At 47.8% G+C, this 24,572-nt stretch overlaps 1 protein-coding gene across 2 annotated transcripts in view; it reads right to left on the bottom strand.

Annotated features, from left to right (window-relative positions):
- Window positions 1-3,691: 3,691 nt before the first annotated feature.
- GLB1 (galactosidase beta 1) overlaps window positions 3,692-24,572 on the bottom strand; it is a 76,779-nt gene continuing 55,898 nt past the window's right edge. For both annotated transcript variants that reach the window (XM_037008643.2, XM_037008644.2), the window contains exons 13-16: window positions 22,384-22,497; window positions 21,029-21,160; window positions 19,079-19,333; window positions 3,692-4,239 (exon numbers count right to left, since the gene is read on the bottom strand). In XM_037008643.2, coding sequence (XP_036864538.2) covers window positions 3,988-4,239; window positions 19,079-19,333; window positions 21,029-21,160; window positions 22,384-22,497 — 753 coding nt within the window. In that variant the 3' untranslated portion in view covers window positions 3,692-3,987. The remainder of the gene's footprint in view (window positions 4,240-19,078; window positions 19,334-21,028; window positions 21,161-22,383; window positions 22,498-24,572) is intronic.

Below are 24,572 nucleotides of genomic sequence, written 5' to 3' on the forward strand. Positions count from 1 at the left end.
TAGGAAAGCATCAGACTAGCACTTGGCCAGCATCCGCTCCATGGGCTCCATGGCAGGTGGTGTGCCAGATGCTTTTATGTTCACTCACTGCGGGAGGTGGGGACACTTAGGAGCGGAGGACACAGAGGCTTATAAAGGAATCACTTGCTTGGGATCGTGCCAATCTAAGTGACAACAGGAGTGTGGCCTGTGTTTGTCTCCCAGAGCCTGACCTCTTTCACCTGGAGAGCTAACCCTGCTGATCTGGGGGCTCAAAGGCCAGGCTCGTGGGAGGCTTCCTGACATGCAGGAAAGCCCCGCCAGGTGCACGCAGAGCAGCTGCCTGGTGGCCACGAGGTCAGAATTCAGGGGCATTTACAGATGGCTGCTGCGTGTCCAGTAAACACACCTCAGGTCCAGAGGCTGGAAGGCAATGGACAGTCTGAAAACTGGTGCTCAGTCGGACCCAGAGCAGGGGCTAGGCCCCAGCCCGGACAGAGTGCGCTCTAGCTACCTGGGCACTGACCAGACTTCCTCCCGGCCCCTGAGCTGTTGGCCCACACAGGCCGCTTGTTCTGCCACACACCAGACAGCAGCCCTCACACTGACTAAAAGGGTGATTGAGAAATGACTTTTTTTTTTTCCTCATGAGGCAAGAAAACAAAGACCACGCACAGTTCTTTTCCTATTTGTGTCATCTGTCAGGAGACCCATTGCTTGTTGGGGAAACAATGAAAAAAAACCCCAATTCAGACGAACCAAACCACTTCATTCTGAATAAACTAGACGTGCTGAGAAACAGAGACAAAAAGAGAGAGACACTAAGGAGGCAGGGCAGGGAAGAGTGAGGGGCAAGGGGGCACCCGTCTGAGCGGGCAGGGCTCTGCGGGGCACAGCCTGCCTCTCCATCCCGTCCTAGCCTCAGAAAGGATGTTTTGTAATGTAGGGGGGGCACGGGGAAGGCAGTATAGCACAGAGAAGACAGGTAGTGACTCTACAGCATCTCACTACACTGATGGGCAGTGACTGTAATGCGGTATGTGGTGGGGACTTGATAACGGGGGGAATCTAGTAACCACATGTTGCTCATGTAAGTGTATATTAACACCAAAAAAAAAGATGTTTTGAAATTGGTGTTTTCTTAAAAAGTTGAACACACATGTACCATGCGACCAAATAGTTCTATTCCTAGTTATCTGCTCAAGGGAAATGAAAACATCTGACCACAGGAAGCACTGCCCATGGAGGTTCAGATCAGCATTGTTCAAGAGTCTCAAAGTGGAAACAATTCCAATGCTTATGAGCTGACAGGTGGAGAAACAGAATGTGGCAAGTCACACAGTGGAGTAACTCCTCCAAAAACTAGGAACGCACTCCTGAAAGGGCTGCGACGTGGACAACCCTCAGACACAGGCTGTGCAAGAGAAGCCAGATACAGAGGACTACGGACTGGGGTTCCAGTTCTATGAAATTCCTGTAAGAGGCAAAACTACAGAGACCGCAAACAGATCCATGGTCACCTGGTGTGGGGGGTGGGAATGAAGCATTCCTGCACAATAGAACTTTCTGGGGTGAAGGAAGTGTTCAGCGCTGGGTTTAGCACAACTGTATAAATTTAGTAAGACTCATTAAATGACCTTAATATGGGTGAATTTTATGGTATGTAAATTACACTTTAAAAAGTGTTTAAAACAAGTTGTTCTGCAGGTCGTATAAATCTCAGGTACCTACAAACCAAGGGTACAGAGGAAAAGGCCATGACGTTCAGCACCAGGACGACTGAGAACACAGGACTATTCCAAAAGCATCAGTTTTACAACTGGGTTAGCAGTCTGAGAATATTAAAATCGGCTTAAAGATACATTTAATGTTAAAGGTTTATATAGCAGGCAGCAAAGGTACCACCCTTATTATTTCAGAGGTAGCATCCATACAGAGTTAAGAAGTCAGCAGTGACCGAAGGTGCATTGTTTTAAGAATGACATTGTAGAAGGTGAAATGTATGCCTGTCAGAGTTGGTATGGGTAGCTGGACTGGCTGTGAGTAGAGTCCAGGGTGGTAGTATTTATGTATTAAGGCCTTGTTTGCCGGAACATGAGACCCTGGACAAGGGATGACATGGTGCTGTAGAAGGAAAAGAACCCCAAAAGATTCCCTCACCCTGAAAAGACAAAACCCTATGGCTTTGGATGGAGACTGATGCCTTCAATGTTTTCATCTATAAAATGGGCTTACTGCTGCCACCAGTGGAGTGTGGTTCTGACTGAATGAGAATGGGAGGGAAGCGCACACTCCCAAGAGGAAGACCTATTCCATTGGCTGAGCCTTCTGGGGACCCCACGGCAGGGAGTCCCAGGGACAGAGCTGGGGCTGGAGGTGTAACTTACCAACATTCACAATGCTTTCAAAGGAATCAAATCACGTTTCCTTCCAGGGTGTATCTCTGGGCCCAGTTTCTAAGCAGCATTTTACACGTCTTTCATAGTTAAGTAGAGTAAGGAAGGGTAATGAAGCTGTGAGTCTATGGAGTGCATCCCTCTCCCTGTCATATGTCCAAACACCAAATGAAGCAGAGCATCTACAAAGAGATGCTGTGGAAAACAGTCCTAAATAAAGTCTAGTCTCAGTTTGTCTCACTCATATATGCCTCCCCCAGCTGGCTCCAGCTGCAGAGTTGCAAAATCCCCTGTTGAATCCCAGATGTTCACTGATGAGATGGGAAAAGTGTCCATGAGACAGGGGGAAAAGTGTCCATGAGACAGGGGGAAAAGTGTCCATGAGACAGGGGGAAAAGTGTGTTGTAGATCAGCACTGAAAATCTTCCCTTTCTTCCTCTTTTAAAAAAATTTGCATCTTCCTTGTAAAGGACTTAAGATACAAGTACGGAAAAAAGAAAAAAAACACCTGAAACACCAGCCAGATATAGTCATACTTAACATTTGGGTTTACATTGCTGCAAGCCTTCCTATGTATTGATCTAGTATGATGCAACGTGCGTGCCACCCCTGGAGCAAGACTACCCCAGTTCAAACCCTGTCACTACCACTCACGGCTGTGTGGCCTGATCATCAGGGAAGATGATCAGAGGTCCTGTGAGGGGCAACTGACCTAAATATATAACATGCGCAGAACTGGGCATGGTACAGGACAAGTGGTCAACAAATAAGAGGGACTGCCCCAGAGCAGGACATGCTTATCATGCAACCCCGTGTCCCTGCATGTCTGTGCATGTACAAGCCCATGCACTTGTGTGTGTGTGTGCCTCCTGATATGTAAAGCCCTGTGTGGAGTGTGTGGATATGTGCCATTCTTGTGCCCAAACACTAAAAATATAATCAAACTATAGTAATCTGCTTTTTCCACACAACCTATTATAATGGCGCTTTCATGTAAATCAATACAGCCTGCATCACCATTTTGGGGGCTACGTGGTGTCCTAGTGGACAGATGTACCACACATGTCACTTTCTACCTGCCAATCACTTAGGTTGTTTATATAATCACTTTGAGTTGTATTTATGAGCTGCTTTGTAGATGTCACAGAAATTTAAGAGGAAGTCATGAAGGATCAGAAAAGCAGTAGTCCACTAGATCAAACCAAGGCTGTTTCCCGTCCCTTTGAACCTACTGCCAGTGAAGTGGCTTATTCAGCCCACTCAAGTGTAGTTATGATCTCAGTCAGGGCCTATCATTTAATAACTGCTTAATAATAAAAAGTTTGAATATAAAATGTATTTAACAAAAAGACATGATTCTTTCAAAATAAAAATCAGAGACACCTTTACAGCTTCCCTTCCAACTCCGCAGATGGATCTGTGCAGTACTGCGCTGCCACCCAGTCCCAGATGGTGGCCCCTGCCGGCGGTGGGTCACACGCTGCAGAGCTGCATGGAAACCTCAGGTGAGGAAGCGTGAGCTAAATCTGTTTTCCAGTGAAGGTGGACAGGTGAGGTTTGTGCAAGGCTAGAACCCCAAGCGTCACAGTCTTTACTATCACACACAGTTCAGTCATGAGTCTTTACGGGCAGGGTCTGGCGGGAGCCGGTCCTGGGTCAGTTGCCCAATGACCGGCATGTCCACGAACTCCAAGGCGCACAGCTTTGGGCCACCAGCACCGCAGGGCGCCTGCTCCAGTTCCAGCACTACGATGGTGTTTGGGGCCGATGTCTTCAGGATGTTCTGTGGCACAAACAAGGTCATCTGGGGGCCCCGCGCTGGCCAATAGCGGCCAAGGTTAAAGCCGTTAATCCACACCTGACCCTGGAGAGAGAGGAAGACAGAACTATCAATCTCGGCCTAGCGCTGAGGCCCGGAGGGTGGAGGCGGGATGGGCTGTACGGGTGCTGTGCCACCACGGCGAGGCCCCAGGCCCCGGGGGCACCGCACGGCGTCCTGCAGGAGCCCAGGTGACTGGCCGGGTCGACAGGGGCAGGGCGCGAGAAGTAACAAGAAGCTGCCCCAGGACCCACACTCCTGCTTCAGGAAAACACAGGTTGGGTCCCTCGGCCTGGCTTCATCAGCCAGTCACCACTGGACGGCGTTGGCAGTTCTGCCGCTTCTGTAGTTGGGCCCAGGGAACGCTGCCCACCACCCCCGCCCTGACTGGGCCCTGCGCTGGGACCTGCCGGTCTGCCTGCTCAGGGAGGTGGCCCCCCTGTGCTCGCCTTGCCTGGAGGGGTGTGTCAGGCCAGAGCTGGCCAGCGGCCTGGGAACACAGGTTCCCAGACATGGGCTCAGCAGGGCCGCGGGTCGGGGAGGGAAGGGGTGCCCACGTCACTGCGCTGCTCTCTCCGTCCTCACACCAGCATCAGAGTCAGGGTGGGGGCTCCATGTCTGCTTCAAGGAGCAGAGCCTACAGCTGCAGAGGTAACTTCCGGAAGCAGGGGCAACTGCTTCCACTATCAAACCGAGAGCCGAGAAACTCTGCAGAGGGGCTGTGTCTGGGTGTGTGCTAGGATTTGCTCACAGGTGGACCTCACAGTTGGGAGGATGAGTGGAACGTCCTACTAAAAAGGAAGAGAGAAGGGGGCAGAGAAAGTGGAGAGGAAGGGAGCAAGAGGAGGGAGGGAAGGGCAGGTGGAGACAGTGCTACCCACTGGGGCCCAGACATGTTCGGGGCCACCCTGCATGGGGTCCCTGCTGAGCCCTGGTCCCCAGCACCGCCGTGGCCTCGGAGCCACCTGGTCACTTTCCGAGCTCCAGCTGTGCCTTTACTCCTGCTCCTCTGAACTTCCAACCTGGTTCCGTCTAAGGCCTGTCACTTACTGGCTGCCTGACCTTGGGCAGGTCCCCACTCAGAGCAGTCACCCCAGGGACGTGTGATGACAGCAGAAGCAGGGAGCAGCTGGCCTGCCCAGCCCAGCAGAGGCGGTGCTCCGTGAGGCCGGCTCCCACCACCAAATTGAAAAGCTCCCGCGTTCACATGCCTACAACAGGAGCCAGTGGTGAAGAAGATGCCTGTCTGTTGGATCCAGTCATTTAGAAAAAGGATGACAGTTTCACAGTTCTCAGAACTATTTTACTCTTGTTTTTACCACGGGATATGCCATCTCAATCCATCCTAAAAGGCACAGGTAGTGGCAGCTTTACCAGGCTTTTATCAGGTGCAAATCTGCCAGTGCTTTGTTTTTGTAGCTCAGAGGCTGGCACTTGACTTTTGTGGTTGAGGGAAGGTGGGTTTGGAGGCAGTTTAGTGATAGGGCCCTGTGGGCAGGCAAGGGGTGGCCAAAGGACTACTTGGGTGGCTGAACTTGCTCCTGAGATCCCTGAGGAGCTGACTCGACCAGCTTGGGAGGGCTGATTAGTGCTCCTGCCTTGGATTATTTGATCTGGCCTCCAATTTCTGCTTTCCCAGCTCCTCCCACACTTGCGCGAGGCCTGACCCTACTGTGAAAACTCACAGTGGCTCCACTTCCTAGGCCGTGCTGTGACGGGTAGATGCAACTCCAAATCCTCGCCCTAGCTTGCTGATCAAAGCTGGTATTATTTGTCTGCCTGTCATTTCCTTAGCTCTGGGCACCGCACATATCCATTCTAGGTATCTTTTCTCCCCCAAATTTGCACAGGTGGCCTATTTGGAGCCTTTGGCTCCCACATGAACCCTGCCTCCTGGCTCATCCAGACGACACTGCAACGTGGGCGACTGTGCCTTGCACATTCCCACTATCCTCCCCTGGTTTCAGGGTTCCATAATTCTCCAAAGCTATGAACTTCTTCAGGACAAAATTCCCCTCCACTCTCAGCTCTACCAGAATGTGTGTTAAGCAAGGTTTATGGTGCTTGGCTGCCCTTCCAGGACAGAAGAATAAAGGACTGGGGAGGAGGAGTCATGGGCACATGGCTCCCAGATCACCGTTCCCATGAGCTCCCTGCAATGTCAGATGGCCTGGGCTGCCTGACATGGGAACTATGTGCACTGGATGTAGCTGGCCCAACCCTCAAAATGTGGCCAGAGTGAGAAGGAATGGATTTTCACTTTTCATGAATTGAAATTCAAATATAAATAGGCATGTGTGGCTAGTGATTCCCCTACCGGACAGCAGAGTTCAACAGTGACATGCCTGCGACTACACCATCAGACCACAGGCTTTCCGCCTCTCTCCGCCCTACGGTGACTTCTGGATGGAGTCATAGGCAGCGCTGTCAGACTGCTGCAGCCTCCCCACCTGCCTCCGGCTGCCTGTAATTCTAGAAGCAGGCCCCACACAGAGGCACAGTGGAGACGAGATGAAGAGATGATGTTGTGTTTCCTCCAGCCCCCTTACCAGGGCCACTGCCCTGGCCTCTCCACCACTCTCGCCCCTGCTCATTTGTTCTCCCATTACTTGAACAAGCCTCACCTGTGCATTAACTCCTCCTGATGCCTGCGACTGTCCGCCAGACCTGAGGCCTCCCCATCAACATCTCCTCTGGAAGAAGGTCCTGGTGGCTCCCCTTAAGACCAGGCTTCCATTTCAAGTCAGTCCCCAACCCTTTAGTCTTCTTTTTCTTCTAGGTGTTGTTTGATATTCACATCATGTGTTTGGTGACTGGTTTTCCAGTGATCTTCAGCCTGGGCTCTAGGGATGGCAAGGCTTTGTCCTTGTTCAAGGCGAGATTCTCAGCCCTCAGCAGAGTGATATTCATTATGAGCCTAGCAACACCCCTTAGATAATGCTGGCTGGTAATTCTGCCAGAGAAGAGATCCGGTGGAGAGCTGAAAAAGAAGCCCTCCTCGAGGAATTCTTTGTGCTCTTCTCCTCCCAACTTAAGTCCTAGAGAATACTGTTTCACTAGAAGAAAAATGAAACGTCTGCATTCCTCCTTGATAACACTGTGATTTCTAAAGAGTGATTTTTTTAAAGTGCTAAACAAAAAATCACTTTAAAGAAGTCAAACTAAAAAATATTTTGCTTAAAAATACAGACACTCTGTTTTTTGTTTCTCTTTAAAAAGTTATGCCAAATTGTTGGGGGTGGGGCATGCACATGTTGGTAAATGTGATCTAAAAGTAGATCACACTTTTAATTATAATTACAGTACATCCCCTGGGTGAAGCATTTTTAGAGTGAACACCAATGGCTTCTGGGGCTTCCAGGGGATGTCCCAGCTAAAACAGTTCCATGACAAAGTCTGACTTTCTCTGACCACAGCTTGCCCTTTGGGAGACTCCCCACCCTTGATTATTATCAACAAGGTGATAATAGGTTTAATAAATGTTAGGTTCCTGGAAATGTGTGACCTACTTTGCTAATCAGACAGATGTGTGCCTGACCATTTAAAATTCTCTAGATAAATGCCATCCTCTCCTAAGAGCTTAAAGCAAAAGTTTCAATTCTGTTTTAAGTCACAGTTTAAACATTTTGAAATTTGATTAGGAGTTCCTTCAAAATCAATGAACTCCAGTGGAATGTTGATGTTGTCAAACTCTGAAAGAAGACATTTAGACCTTGAGGGACTCAAGATGGAAAAGACAGAGGTCACTTTCAAGGTCAAAAGGCTCTTCACACAATTCATGAGCAACTGTGATGCTAATTTGTGAGAAAGAAAGGAAAAAGAGGATTTTTCTTAAAAAAGGTAAAATTGTGAGGAGCTGGGTTAAATAAAATGTCGACTCGATCTCAGGGCAGTACAGAGGAGCAAATTCATTCTCCCTCCCTTCAGACCCAAAGACCCAAAGCTGATGCAAATAATACTCTGCTTCCTCCTGGGTCTTAGAGCAATAAATAACTTCAGGGTTTCTCTGTATTTTAGGACAGACCCAAATGGAATCAAAGCCATGAACATATAAAATATTAGCCTAAAAGATGAATCAGTTCCTCCTCTCATCAAACTCCAATATAAATTCCTTTCTTTCTCAACTCCCACAAGTTCCCTGTGGCTTGACCTTTTGTGTGGGGTACCTCATCGATAGCAATGGTTGTACTGCCCACATACCTGGAACAAAGCTGAGAACTGGTGAGTGAAAATCACCTCCAGGCAGCCATGTAGGACTTGCTTTAAAGTCCATACACTAGAAGCTATAGAGGACCCTTCTTCACTCAGAGCCTATGGACTCCTAGTTACACACAACTCTTGTGTTTTGTTACTACATCAATATATATTTGTGGAAAGAAGTCTGATGATCTAGTTTCCACGTTCACAGGGCTTGTGACTTGAAATGACAAATTAGCTGGGAAGCTTTTGTAGGGGGTGAGAATGACTGTAAATGAGGCCAAAAGAGTTTTCAAAGCATATCAGATTCAGAGTGAAAGTAGAGGGCAGCAGAACAAAGGCCTGTAACAGACTGAAGAAATGGCCACAAGCCTTCACAGCTCCCCTATCAAGAGGCAGGGTCTGTTTCTCCTTCCCTGGGAACTGGCTGCTCTAGTGACTTGTGGCCACAGAAGGTGGAAGAATGTGACATGTGAATTCTGACTCGGACCTTCAGAAGCCTCACACAGTTGCATGATTGCTGTGAACCCTGCCAGTCACCCCGGACAAGCCTGGGTCAGCTTGTTGGATGACGAGAGGGACATGGCCCACTGTCCTTTGCTGCCTCAGTGGGCAGCCAGCTAACACCAGGAGCAGAGCCTCCTCGCTGACTGGAAGGGCATGTCCTGCTGGGAGCTGCACAGGAACCACCCAGTCAGCCAACACTCAGAATGACGAGCTGAGTAAATGGATGTTTTAAACCACTTGGTTTTGGACAGCTTGTTGCACAGCCAGTGTAACTGATACACACTGAGGTGCATCAGCACACTGCTTTTCGGAAAAGTAAGATGTTTATAAACCGAACTGGAAAATAGTAGAGTCGCCCTCTACTAGTTAGTTCCTCTTTCACTAACCAGCCACCAAACCCTGTCAGGGCTGCCTCAGTGGTGTTTATGCCTCTTTCACGGCTGTTGTAAAGGACTCAGTGAGAAGACACACGTGAGCACTCAGCACAAGGATGGAAGTGCAGGAAGAAATAACATCACTAGTATTATTCCCCACACTGGGACCCTCCCTTCCATGCCATCTGCTACCCTCAAGCCCCAGCTTCTTTCTTTCTCCCCGGACCTCTTCTCCAGCAGGTATGGGAGGCTGAGGGGGAGGAACAGTTCTGTTTTATATGTGTGGGGTGGAGGTGTGACACCTCCCATGGCAGGGCCACAACTGGCAGGTGGGTGTGGAGCTCTGGGTCCTTGAAGATGCCGAGCTAGAAATTTGGGTGTCACCCACACATCTGCAAGGATGACATTCCCTGAACGTGTTAGAGGAAGGCCCAGGATCAAGTCCTACGGAGGCAACACAGCAGCTGAAAGAGAAGCCTGGGAAGGAACAAAGAGGCGAAAGGGAAACCAGAGGTTTAGTCACTGGCATCAGGAGAAGAGTTTCAAGGGGGGCAGTGGCTACCCATGTCAGGTGATCCTTGCCAAGAGGTCAAGTAAGAGGAGACCTGAGAAATGTCTGGAGGCATACCACCATGTAGGTGCTGGTGGCCCTGGCAAGAACAGCTTCAGCGGTGTGTGGGAGCAGAAGGCAGGTCCTACCCATTGCCCTCCACCATAGACTGAGTTCTACCAACTGAGTCCTTTCTCTCACAGCTCCAAACCTGGGACAGGCCCCTCACCTCTGTAGTCCCCTAACAAGCACTGAATGCATACCTTTCACTCACATTGAGACCCACCTCCCAATTTGTCCTTCTACATTTAGATTCAAGCCTGAAAGGCCTTCTATGGGATGGCATGAGGTCTGGAAACATAAAGGACATTATTTCATTGTGTTGAATGCAGCTTTATTCTTTTGCCATGTTCCAGACTTTACAGCCACCTCTTTGATGGCCAAGAGAACATAGTGCCTCTTGGGTGATTAGAAAGTACTTGAGACTGAACACCTGATCCCCACAATGTACTCTCCTCCAAACTCTGGAGTCCTCCTAGACTCCTTTTTCTCAAATTCCACACCCAATTCTTCAGCAAAACTTGCCTTTTCTTTTGAATACAAATCTTGAACTTCCCTCCATCCACTAGCACCCAAGTGCAGTTTCTCACAGAATTACTATAACAGTTTTCCAGCAGGAATTCCAGCTTCCAGTCCTGCCCTCCCTCATCTAGTCCTCACTGAGAGGTAACGTTTTAAATGTAAATCATTTCTTTCACTCTCTGCTTACCACCACCAGCAGAGCACAGAGAAGCCAGTTCATCATTCCCAGCAGACTTGGCGCTCCCGGTCCCCCAGCTCCTCATCTCCCGTGCCCTCCCTCCCCTGCTCATGGCATCTGTCTTGCTCTGGGCCTTTGCACTTCACTGTTCTCTGATTCTGAAATGTTCCTCTTCTAGTTTTTTCCATGCATGACTCAGCCTCATTCGTCAGGTGTCACTCAATGGTCACCCCCTCCTAGAGGCATCCTTGACCACTGCACACATGGTGGTTAAAACAGATGTCCACAAATTCCCCAACACTTTTCCTTTCAAAGGGAAGAATCTGACTCCCATCCCAACAACAGGGACAGGACTCAATGACTCTTTTAACCAACAGAATGGGGCCAAAGTGATGTGATGTGACTTCCAAAGCTAGGTTATAAAAAAGGTCGGCTGGCTGTCTTTCTTGGATTGCTCACTCTGGGAAAAGCCACCTCTACGCCATGAGGATGCTCAAGTAGCCTATGGAGAGGCCCGTGTGAGGAAGAACTAAGGCCTCCTGCCAACAGCCAGCACCACCCACTACCACGGTGTGAGCACCTTGAAGTGGATCCTGCCCCAGTCACACCTTCAGATGAAGCAGCCTGGGCTGACAGCTTGACTGTGACTTCAGGAGAGACTCTGACCCAGAACCGCCAGCCAAGCCAGTCCTAAATTCCTGACCTACAGAAATTGTGAGGATAATAAATGTTTGTTGTTGTTTTAAGCCATTACATTTTAGGGTAGAATTTGTTATGCAGCAATAGGTAAGTAATTACTATGCCATATAGCAGTATCTTTATCCCCACAGCCTACTTTATATTACATCATCACATTTATTTTCTTCCTAATTGTTACCACAATAAGAAATTATAGTGCTTAATTATGATGTCTTCCCCACTAGCAGTGCCCCTGTCTATCCTTTCACATGCCAGCCACCAAACACTTCGCCTTTCTGGTACATTCTATACACTGTTGCCATATCCGATCATATCTCTTTGATGTTTAAAAGCGCCCCTGGTTCTACAAAGTTCTCAAGGTAATATCCAAACTCTTTGGTACAACGAGGCCTTGAAACCACCTTTCCAACTGTGTTTCTACCACTCCCCTCCTGGCTCTTTCTGGGATATTTTTTTTAATACCAACCAATTCTCCAGCTCTCTGTCCAACAGAGAGCTGTCTGTCTCCGCTTGGTGTCCAACAATTCAATTCTGATGACTTTTACCTAGAGTTGGTGCCACATCCCACAAGTTATAGGGCTCAGTCCCACAAGACTGCCTCACTTCAGACACCAGCCACAAAATCTGGGAACCCCTGTACTTCTGAATGACCAGCTATAAATCAGAGGTTGTAGGGGTGGGCCTGAAGGCTCCAGCCCTCTCATCACTTGGTCCTTCCGGTGATCTTAGGCTGGGACTGGTCACCAGAGAGACCAAGTAATTAGAGGGCTGGACATTTCAAAGGCATGATGCAAAAATAGTTTAAAAATAGAAGGGATTTTTGTCAGCCCTTTGTTATAAATTCTTTTGTGATTGCTTATGTCTTGAAAGAGGGAATGCTTGCCTTTAAAAAATAATGTTGCTTTTAGTCAGTATTCTATTTTGATTCTTAGCTTTTCAAAGCATAATTCTGGTTGAGAAAAAGTGGGACATTTCCCCACCCCTCTCCACACTGTGCTGTTACATACTCATGCCCACCACAAGTGGCCCAATAGTACAGGAAGGCTGCAGAGGATACTAACCTGAGACTTATCCACACTCACCGTAAGGACAGACAGCACAGACGTCACTGCATTAGCAGAACGTGACATCCTAGAGATGGCTCACAGGATGCAGCTGAAGCACTGGAGGACACTGCCTATCATAGGGGCCAAATGGTCAGATGGGAGCTCTGTGCAGACACAACACTGGCCTATATCTCCTAGACAGAGCAAAACATGCTTGACCACTTCGCACTGAAATCCCAGCTGCCATTTGGGCATTTAATCAGAAAGCCACCTCTGACTCAAATAAAGCAGAGTAATCAGAAGTGATATTTTTAATCTTGTCAATCACCCTTATGAGTGATTCATTAAATCAGTAAATCAAGTTAGCTTCTTTATAGTAAGTAAAAAGCACAAGCCAAGAGGGGGACAGTGCCTTGAGAGGCATCTCTGATGGAGGAGGACAGAGGAGGGTTAGTGTGCCTGGAGACAGAGCCTGAGAAATGGCTCCAGACTCAGGGGTCATTTGGTAACCCCATCCCACATCTCCCAAAGTGCTTATTCTCCCGAAAGTCAGAACTTAGGGCCGTGTGTGTGTGTGTGTGTTGCCAGGGATGGATCTGTTCTGCATCTGCTGATCATTTAGAACCTCAGGTGCTGGTCAGGTGCTAGCCTGGGACCAACCACAGCAACAGGGACCGCTGCTCTCCAGAAAATAACAGAAAACACATTCGCTCTGTTATATGCGTGATACATGTGTGTCCTCTGACCTTTGGACATCCACAAATCCCATGGATGGGCTTTCTTACAAGTGTAATGCTTTACTGAGAGACAATTCACACACCATACACTCATTTAAAGTGGGTTTTAGAGCACTATAGAGCTGTGGACGATTGACTGTAGGGTATTCTCATCACTCCAAAATGAGGCCCTGACCCTTTTAGTATTTACTCATTTCCTCCCAGCACTGCCCTTTCCCTGCTCTAGGCAACCACAAATCCTCCCATGTTGACAGATTGACCTATTCTGGACATTCATATAAATGGAATCCTACCCATATGTAGGGCTTGTTACTTGCCTTTTTCTTTCCATTTCCTTCTTTCATTTAATATGGTTTCAAGGTTCATCCATGTTGTAACATGTCTGAGTACTTCATTTATTTTTATTGCCAAATAATTTCCCATTAGATGGAAATACCACATTTTGTTTAATTCATTCATCAGTTGACGGACATTTGGGTTTTTCCACCTTTTGCTTGGTCTTGGATCATTTCGGGTGAATGCTGCTGTGAACATGTGTGCACTTGTTTTTGAGTTGACATGTGGACCAAATGGGCTTCTGGGGTCCCAAGCCCTCTGACATGTTCATAAATATCATATGTATATCTACTTTTCAAGCAGGAAGATGCAGGATGTCCATCAGACTGACAAAATAAGTAAAGTGGCCCTGCCTAGACATTCAGCACGAGCTCCTCGCTGGCCTTGCAAGTCCTGTGCAAAGCTGCCTGCCTTTCACATGGGCCGCCAGTCAGACCTGGGTTCAGGGAGCCGTTATACCACTTACTTCTGCTCCTCAGACAAGATGCTTGGCTCTCTGAGTCCCCACCTGCTCATCTGTAAACCGGACATCTGACAGGACACCCTTACACACACGCCTCTTCTGATGATTATGGAGGTGGTGTCTATCAAGTGTTGAGCAGAAGGCCTGACTCAGAACTCCTGGGTGTGACACCTTCACGATCTGGCCAGTGTAAACCCTCACTGACCTCCAGAAATGTCCCCTTCTTTTCCATTTCTGCGCCTTTGCATCTTCTGTTCTGCCACCTGAAATTCCCTCCCTGACAAGACTCCCTCTGAATCTGAGAAAGGGCCATCCCATCCTCAGGTCTATTTCAAACTCTATCTGAGCCAACAGGCCCTTCTCATAATTTCCATGACAGACATGTTCTCATTCTGCTCTGCATCTCCTGGAAGCTTGTTCTCTTGATGCACTAAGCTGGGACCACCTGGTGAGCAATGATCTGTGTTTGGGCTTCTCATCTGCCTCGGCCCTGTGTCCACAGCACCCAGCAGATCTCCTCGTCTCACACAGGGCTGCCTCAGGGCCCACGCTGCTCCCATCTGCCTTCTTGCCAGGGGCTCGACAGCACAGGCATTTGGGCACCTGCTCACCTAAAAGCACCTACAGGGCAACCAGGCCCAGGGAGGAGGGCAGGATGCCGTATAAGCTGCGGACTTTGAAACAAGGCCCTTTGTGGAGCTTATGACCTAGGGGGTGAAACCGAGGTGCTAAGCTAAGTGATGAAGCATCTTGGTGCTGAGTTCCAGTGGGGCACGGAGGAGGCTGCCCTTTCCTGGACTGCTGGTCTAGGAAGGGTTCGCAGAGGATCAATGCCAGTCTGGATAGATGAATGTGTGATGATCAGGTGGGCAGAGTGAGGAATGAAAAAGCATGAACAAAGGAAATATATGACCCCGCAGGACACCAAGAGGGAGAAGAGGAGGAGGAAGGAGGGAAGAAAGAGAAGGAGCATGGGAATAAGAGCAAGCCTGCCAGTTAAAGTGGGAAGGTCCAGGGAGGGCTGGACTTCGTCTTTAGGTGACAGAGCCCCTAGATATCACTTCTGGGCTACAACACGGTGGTTAGCAGAGAAGATGGAAAGGCTGACAAAACGCTGGATGAGGAAGCATGAGAGCAGGGTCCTGGCCTTGAGGAGGAAGGTGGGGAGGGGATTTGGAGCTGAGACTTCCTCCCAGAGGCCACTGGGCAGGAAGTGAGGGTGGAGACAGAGACAGGTCTGGCAGGAAGCTGAGGAACAAAGGACTTAACACCTGATAACAGTCGGAGGGCGAGTTCCCCCATGGGAGGTGGTGGGGCAAGAGTGAAGTGGCCTGAGATGAGTGGCAAAGGCTAAGGAAAGCCAGCTGGGGGAGGGGGACTAGTTCTGGGCAAGCTGGTGGCCAGAGCAGCAAGCAGAGGGGATAGTGGCCTTGAAGAATGTTCTGGAGAAGCCCTGCAGGCAGTGCTGAGTTACTGGTGAACCAGCAAAGGCCAGTGGTGGACCTTCTCAAAACAGAGAATGAACAAAGAGACAGAGTCAAGAGGACCAGAGGCTTGGTGGCTTTGCAGAAGGACAGTGGTGATGTCTAGGCTGGATAGGGTAGGACTGTGCCCTCGATGGTGGAGAGTTTCAGTTAATCATAAGATCCAAGAGCAGGCTTGGGTGGTACGAGAGTTTGGGGAATAGAAGCACATGGCCAGAGAGAGGATAACAGAGCTGAAAACTCCAGAGGTATGTTCACCAAGATATACCACATTCTGGGCCAAAAAACAAGTCTTAATAAGTATAAGAAGACTGTGGAGCTATCAACATGATTTAATTTTGGAACATTTCTTACCACCCCAAAAAAGAAACCTCATACCCATTTGCAGTCACTCTCCCTTCCTACCATTAGCCCTAGGCAACCATTAATCTATTTCTTGTCTCTATAGATTTGCCTTTTCTGAACATTTCATATAAATGAAATCCTATAATATGTGGTCTTTCATGTTTGTCTTCTTTTACATAGCATAATGGTTCTCAGAGTCCTTCACATTGTAGCATGTATCAGTAGCCTGTTCTTTTTTACTGTGGAATATTATTCCATTGTATGGATATACCACAATGTATTTATCCATATATCAGTTGATGGACAGTTGAATTATTTCCAGTTTGAGGTTATGTTAAGTAATGCTGTTATGAGTATTTGCATGTGAGTCCTTGGGTGGACATGTTTTCATTGCTCTTGGGTACGTACCTAGGAGTAGAATTGCTGAGTCCAATGATAACTCTATGGTTAGCTCTTGAAACTTTCAAACTGTTTCTGTTCCAAAGTGTTTGTATCATCTTACATTCCCACAAGCAATAGAAGAGGGTTCCATTTCTCTACATCTTTGTCAACATTTGTTATTATCCATCTTTTATTATTATAGCTTTTCTAGTGGGCTTGAAGTAGTATTTCATTTGCACTTCCCTCATGATTAAGATGTTAAATATTAAGCATATTTTCATGTGTTTATCAGCAATTTGAATATCTTTTTTGATGAAATATCTATTCAAGTTCTTTGCCGTGTTTTGACTGAATTGTTTGTCTTCCTATTACTGAGCTATAAGAATTCTTTATGTATTCTAGATACAAGTCCTCTGTTACATATATGATTTGGAAATATTTTCTTCCAGTCTGTGGCTTGGATACTCATTTTCTTAATTCTTTTGAAGATCAAACATTTTTAATTTTGATGTTCAATTATTGTTTCCTTTAAGGAAAATGCTTTAGGCACTAAATCTAAGAAGTCTTTTCTCCTTCTAGACATTTCATAGAGGAATTAAATTAGAGATAATAAAAAGAAGATATGCTAAAAAAGAACCCCACAAATATATGGAAATTAAATAACACATTTCTAAATAATCTATGGGTTAAAGAAGAGATAGTAAGGGAAGCCAGAAAATATTTTAAATAGGATGATAATGAAACTGTATTTCCATAAACATTTAAAAAGCAAAAAATACACAAGAGCATTTATTAAACACATGCCTCACATATCTTTTGTCCTGTTCTCTCCCAGCTATTAACATATTTTTTCTCTTCTCCTTCAGAGTCAAAATTCTCAAAAAGAATGTTTATATTCAAGTAGAATCCATATCGATGTTCACGTGTTCATTTCCTTACTCCACACCCCTCAACTGCATGCAGTCTGTCTTGTAGATGCTCCATTCTGCTGGCACAGTGATTCCCAAGGGCCCCAGTGACCCTGGTGCTAAATACAGTAGATGTGCTTTGGTCTGCATTCCACTTTTCCTCTCGGCTGTGTAAGTACCAGTCTCCCTCCTACCTCCTTGGTCTCTCCTCCCTCTCCATTATGTTTGTGTCTCTCAGAGATCAGCCTGACATCCTCTTTTTTCTCCTTCTGCATCCTTAGAGTATTTATCCATCCTGTGTCTTCAACACTGTCCATATGTCTATTCCCAGCCCACATCCCTCTGAATTCCCCACCCATAGATCTAACAGCCCTCCTCCAATATCATCTCTCAGCCTCTCAAATTCAGTCTGTCCACATCTGAACTCATGGTCTTGCTCTCCCAGCCCAAGTCCTCTTTGGAAATTTCTTCTTCCAGTAAATGGTACCATTTGCTCAGCTGCAAACCTGGAACCTAAGAGTCATCTGGTATGTCCCTCTCTTTAAACACCCACAAGCAATCCATCATTACATCTTATGGATTTAACTTCAAACACTTCTCAAATAGAGGTATCATCTCCATCTTGGCCACCATCACTGCAGTCTCTCAATGAAGCTACGGTCCAGCCTTCAAGACAGTTTCCCAGAATCCACGTGTTCCCTCACCCAACCCATTCTGCACACTGGGGTCATTCAGGCTTATCGTATCCCAGTTCTGTCCTGACAGTCTCCTGCTTTAATGGCTTTCAACATAAAAACAAAACTTTAATGAGTTGGCCTATCCCAATCTGGTCTCTACCCACTTTCTTTTTTTTTTTTTTTTAATTTGTATTAAGGTATGATTGATATACACTCTTATGAAGGTTTCACATGAAAAAACAATGTGGTTACTACATTTACCCATATCATCAAGTCCCCACCCGTACCCCAATGCAGTTACTGTCCATCAGTGCAACAAGATGCCACAGATTCACTATATGCCTTCTCTGTGCTACACTGTTCTCCCCATATGGTATCTACCTACATTCAAGCCTCTTCTTTGAACCATACTCCTCACCTGCACCCAGACATCCAGATTCTTTATCAGTTCCTCATACTTGCCATTGCTCCCCTCTAACCACAGGGCTTTTGCACATGCTATCCCCTCTGCTTAGAACATGTTTCCCTCCCTTTTTGCCATGTTAATTTCTCTGTATCCATCATATCTCTGTCAAGCATCACTTTACAGGGAAGCCTTCCCTAACCTCCGCAACAAAGTCAAATGTTCCAGTTATTATCAACCCCCATATCTCTTCCAGCATTGGTTGCAGCTACAGTTTTACCATTTAATTTGGGTGATTATATGATTTGGACCTCCCTCCTCAACTAGGCTGTAAGTTCCATGAGGGCAAGGACCATACCTGATTTTATTTATTATCATATCCGTTGTGCCTGGCACAAAGCTTGGGACATAATAGCCACTGAGAAATATGCTGAATGAATAACTGAATCATGTTGAGGTCATTTAGGATAAAAACAGGACTCAAAGTGGAGGGGATGGCAGTGAAGGAAGACAATAAAATATCTTCAAAGAATAAAGGGGGTGACCAAGCCAGAAGACAGCCAAGGAAGAGCTGACCCTACAGGGCTGCCCTGGGGGCACAGGGCTGTATGAAGGTAGGGTACCAGGAGTATAGAGTGAGGCATGGACAAAGAGAAGCATGTGCTCCTAGAGATTCACCCCTTTGCCTGGAGCAGATTTTCCTCAGGATCAGGAGGAAGTGCCTCAACGGGGCTATGATTTTTCTTAAAGGAAACAGGAAAGCCGTCGCTTGCTAAAGGAAGTTGTCCATCTGTGAAAATGGGGCAGAAGGTCCAACTTCAGGCTGGCCACTGAATCCCCTGAGACCTGCCATGGTTCCATTGCTGCAGAATGGGTAAACCAGCACAGAAAAGCCTTCACCTCCAATGCCATGAGATGTCACACAGCATCTTCTTCGCAGCTTTTTGATTCTTTATCAGACACCAAAAAGTAGATGTCTGAGGCCTGAATTCAAGCACTGTCCACAAAGACACTTACCTTCGTCCATCCAGGGAACTGGATAAAGGTGTCCTGGGGCAAGTCTGGGATCCCACTGGGAATAGAGAAGTTCCCCACATAAAAGGCTGGGAGCATGTAGTTAGATGATCTTCGGGCAGGAGCTTGGTTGTGGTGGCCAGAAACACGGGCATCCAAGCTCCCAAGGCGGCTGCGCACTGCATCGTCAGCGTCCAACGGGAAGACTGTCCAGTTCATGAGGATATTACCCCCAAGGGTCAGGTTAGAAACAAGACCCTGTGAAGGAGAAACAGAGCAGTGAGCTGGGCGCAGGTGTGGTGGGGAGGAGAAGGCTTCCAGTGTCTCTGCGCTCCAGTTCTGACTTCTTGGGGAAAGGCTGGGTATGAAACACATGTTACATGAGACTCAAACTGTGCGTCCGCTGAAGTGGCACAGGCCTGTCTTGAGGACTGAGCTTTTGGCCCAGATCCCCAATCTTCACTGGTTCAGAGATATTGCTAGGCTGGACAAAATGATAGAATCTGAGGAATGGGAGAAGGAATGAGTGGGGGATATAAAGCAACATACAGTCCACCGCAGGTGGGGAGGGGAGGGGACAGGCCCGGCCCCTTACATACAACCAGGAACAAGTCCTGATCTTGAGCTCCTCAGCAGCCCTCACGGAGAGGATGACACCCGAGTCCCCTCACCGGCCGTGGGTCTAAATGAGATGGCATAAATGAAAACACTCTGATATCTGTAGAAGGATGGAAAGGCGACCGGGGACGACGGTGAACCCAGACTCATATTCAAAGGGGCTCTTATTTGTCCAGGGGGGGTGGGGGCTGGGGTACCCATGGCTTTGCCTCAGAGCCTCTCTCTGTGGCTCCTCCAGCTTCCTCTTCCAGCCTCTAATGTGCAGAACTTCTCCACTCTCAGGGGGATCCCACATTTGTCCCAGGACACCTCTCAATTCCCACCCAGCTTCAATTGCCCATTTAGTAATTCAGTAAACACATTAGCCAGGCAGCTGTGTGCCAGGCTTGTTGCTGGGTATCCAGAGACTACACACAAGGCTCCGTCCCTCTGTGGGTCAGCATGATTTGTGACAGCCATGCAGGAAGTCACTAATTATAGACTGAGTACAAGGACTGCAACAGGGCATTTCTACTGGAGGCAAAGGTGGCCCAGCACGGCCATCCCAATGAATAATTACCTGCCCGCTGAGCTGCCACCCAGGGGTCAAGAGACAGCGCGATGCTTGTGCTGTTCCAGAGTGGGTGGTGCTCTACCTCCCTTGGTGCAGGCTCTCTCCCCTCTAGCAGACGGTCAGCTACCCTTGGGGGAGCCTGTACTTAACACCTTTGTATCCCCCAAAGCACCCTGCGTTTTGCACGAGTAGGAGCGTAACAAATGTTTGTTGAATAATACTCTAAAAACAAGTATTCGGGAAACATATTTGGACTAGAAACCTGAGCTATAAGTAGCCAACAGACTGCGAGGCAGTACACCAGGGGAAAGGGCTCTCTGTAGCTCAAGGGTTTGTTGGGATTGTCCACACCCGACAGCACAGCAGACTGAGTGCTAAACTGGCTTTGCTGGCAAGGGAGAGCCTTTCGTGGGCCAAGTGGGCTTTTCAGGCCAAGGAAAAGCCCAGCTGAGTGCTTCCTCCTTCTCCTGCTCTCTAGAGGATGGCTGAATTCAAACCCAAGGGAAGGGTTCTGTTTGCAAAGCCCAACTTTCTCATCACCCTAGAGGAAAATAGGTCTTCAAAATAACCCAACTTCAAGGCTGCAAAACAAATCAGGGTAGTTTCACTCATCAAACGTGGCCAAGTGTGCATGCTTTTAAAAATTGCTTCTATGTTAACAGGGCTGGAGGGAAAGAATGTATATGTGAGTTTTTCAGTGGATTTGCAAAAACTTCCTTGGATGGCTTAGGTAGGGTCCAGCCTACCTTTGAACTACACTCCTGACACAAGGTTGGTCCTACCTTAAAATCATTGATATAGTGGCCATAGTTCACACGCCCCATGTTCTCCACCAGAAGGTCCAGAGTGGCTCCAGCTTTCCCCATTATGTTCAGAGTGATAACAGTGTCTCGTGCAAGGATTCCCTGGGGGACCTGTGGGTTCAAAGCCCAGTGAGAATTAACTAGCATGAGAAGTTCAGCAGAGATGCAGATGGCTCAGCTAATTCAGCTCTCATTTTCCTGCCTGGAAGTGTCACCAGACTTGGGAGGGAATGCTCTGATGGCCCGTCTTGCCCAAGTCACCGTCCAGGAGGCCAACTTCCTCCAATCACCAGTTTCTAAACAGGAAAGTTGCCAGACACAGAAAGGTCTAGGTTGGTTTCCTCTGCTCTGGAAAGTTTTGCTGCACATCTATTTTTAACAGAAAAGGGATGGAGGCAAAAACTTCTAGGGGAGAATTCCTATAACCGGAACTGCTTTGTATTCTAGCATCACAAAAGGCAGTTATAAGTAGCTTCTTAACAACGTGGAGAGATGAGACACAATCAGATAAAAGAGATAAAATCAAGAGTGTTAGGTGGAGTAGTGTCACTTCAAAATACCTGATACGGTGCATTAACCACAAAAATTACACAACAGAATGAGGGAAAACAACAGATATTTTTACAGCAACATATTCCTAATTTTTTAAAAGGTGAGATGAAAAAAAATTGATGTTACACTGACCATAATTTACTGAGACAGCCACTACACTGGAATCCAAGAAACAATTGCCAGTGATACCCATGTAATTCTTAGAAATTTGCTCCCACTGAAATTAAAGCCACCGATGACAATGGAGTGGAAATATTTGGACTTAAAAATGTCTTTATCAGGAAAATCTCTTCATGTGCTCTTTCAGATGATTATTTCAGTGAGAGGAATGGAAACCTAAACTGTTTCTTCAACAAAGTTCTGTGTATATTTTAGCTCTAATCATCATGAACAAGCCCTTCAGAATAAAATTTCTCATGCAGCAACGAAGACACAGAGTTCAATGAACCACCATTCTGGCATGTGCCAAACGGACCTGCCCTCCAGGAGCCAAGAAGACATGGGTCACGTCTATGTCACAGCCACGACATGCTATGGTCAGAGGATGGCCGTGGACTGGGGAGGCCAGGAAGGCTTCCGAGAAGGTGGGGCCTTGAGCACAGACCTCCACAGTTTTCCAGGGGGAGGGAGCATGGGTGAGGCCTCATTAGCAAGTAAGGGGCACAGCTCAGGGACACCAGGAGGAGGGGCGGGGCTGGAGGTTGGAAAAGGGGGCGAAGGCCTCGAATGCCACATTACCAAGGGCAGCCCTCCCACCCCTGGGGTTTGGAGACAATTCTTACCCCATCCACGGAGACATAGGCCCGGTCGTGGACTCCATTGAGGGGTGAAGAGAGGGGCGTGGGGTTACTGCAGTCTTGAGGAAGTGTTGTTCGGTAGAGCACAAACCCAAAATACTGGTTAGAAAAGGATGTAAGAAAAATACATCACTCTTGCTGTTCATTTTAAGAGAACTTGGTCTCCCTGGATCTGTATGAAAGTGTTGTTTCTAAGCCATGAGGAATGAAACCCTTCTCTAGCCTCTGGCAAAAACCCCATCTGAAAGGAGGGAACTAGCAGAAACATTTAGATCATGGAATAACTATGGCAGCAGCGAAATACAAGGAGCGCTCAAGGGTGCTTGAGCAACCTCGCCTCCCTCACGAGGGAAGCGGGCCTGGCACACAGAAAGCAGTTTGCCAGAATCACTCAGGGGATCCTATCACATCCATCAAAAGGTTATTTATTCAACCTCAAAAAATAGAGCTCCTTCCCAACAAAAAAGGACAAACAACAACAAAGCCAAGAATGTTTGGTACAAAAATCTCCAGGTCCCTGGCCTAAATCTTCTCTAACATAGAAAACAAGAGTCAATCAGAAACTGTGTAGAGTGCAGCAGGGGGTGGGTGGAGATAGTGAGAGGTTGGGGTGTAACCGGTTGACAAGTCAGAAAATACTGTTAGATGCTGGGCTCCCTGGTCTGAAAGGAAGGCCCTGAACAGCCAGCGTCGGCAGCAGAGCACTCACAGCCCTGGTCAATGGCTCTCCTGCTGAGGACCTCACCACGGGACGCTGGGCCGAAGCCCGAGTCACAGAAGAGAGTCTCAATAGAAATCCAGCATGAAAGGGGAAAAGGTCCCCACTTCCAGGGCCTGGGGAGCAAGGAAGTGCACCTGAGGCAGGTGGGAAGGTGATAAGAACGGCAAACTTGTTCCTGTGTGGTGGGAAGGGCTGACCCCCAGGGATGCCGTGGGTGCCACCCAAAGCTTCCAGCCCAAGGGGGGCCTCCCTCCCAGACCCCACATCTCCTACTCTCTTGTGTTTTTCCCCTTGGAAAGTCACCCAGGCGGTAAGTCCTAACTCAGAGGCTGAGGACCTTTGCGAAGGGCACCCAGGTGGAAGCGGAAGCCGTGGTGTTCCGAGCAGAGGTGCGACTGGGCCCCGGCGCTGCGCCCATCCCTGTGGCGGGGCCCTCCCTGGCTTCGCTGGAAATGAACCTCTATGCGCTCACCCCAGACCCAGAGCAGCCAGAGCCGGGGAGCCCCACCTAGCCCAAGGACCCCGCCTGGGCCAGAGATCAGGAAGCAGAGGGGTCAAGACAGAACAATGACTGCAGTGTCTATACATCGTCCTGGAATTCACTTCCCAGGTTCCAGCTGCTCTGGGGTCTGTGTCTTGTCTGACGTGCTCACGGGCCCCTCATGTTTTATTTCATGGATGAAGATGTGGACAGCCAGTGTGCGCTAGAACTACAGAAATAACTACCCAAGGTTAATGAAAAAAGCAGGCCAGGGAGCTTATTATGCATTTTATTTATCACAGATGAGAGTCATTGGAATAAACTCACAAGTGTAAAAATAACAACTGGAGCCAAAATAACACTAACCTGAGATACACTATTATTAATGTCACTATGTTGTTCAGGTGCCTTTCAGAAGGCGATCTGCCCAGAGAGTGAGAAAAGAGGACCCAGATGATTGTATTTTTCAAAAAGTGGGGCTGACACCCTAACGAAGTGATCAAACTTCACACGGCAACAAAGGGACAAACAGAGCTCACGGGCATCCTGACATAGTGTCCTGAGAAGGACGCATCACCTCTGTTGTGCTCGGGCCGCAAACGTTCTGCTGCGTCTAATCAGTGCAGCCTACAGAACCGGAGCTGAGCTCTTCAGAGGGGTCCGTGCCACGAGAGAGAGGGAAAAGGGGTTAGGAGTAGGCTCAGATGAAGGAAGGCTGCAGGGACATTATAACTAAATAGGTGTGAGCATGGGTTAGAAACTGGATTAAAACAAGTAAACAATAAATTCCCCTCATGGGAATGGCCACAGGCATACCTGCCTACAGAATGTGTATTAGCTAACCGGATGGTATCAGTGTTAAATTTCTTCAGTATCTTAAGTGTGGCTGTTATGTTGTGGTTACACAGGGTAATGTCCTTCTTAAGAGATCTATGTTGTAATATTTAGGACTGAAGTGTCATGATGTTGACA

The sequence above is a fragment of the Manis javanica genome, chromosome 15, assembly GCF_040802235.1.
Source record: "Manis javanica isolate MJ-LG chromosome 15, MJ_LKY, whole genome shotgun sequence".
NCBI classification, from domain to species: domain Eukaryota; kingdom Metazoa; phylum Chordata; class Mammalia; order Pholidota; family Manidae; genus Manis; species Manis javanica.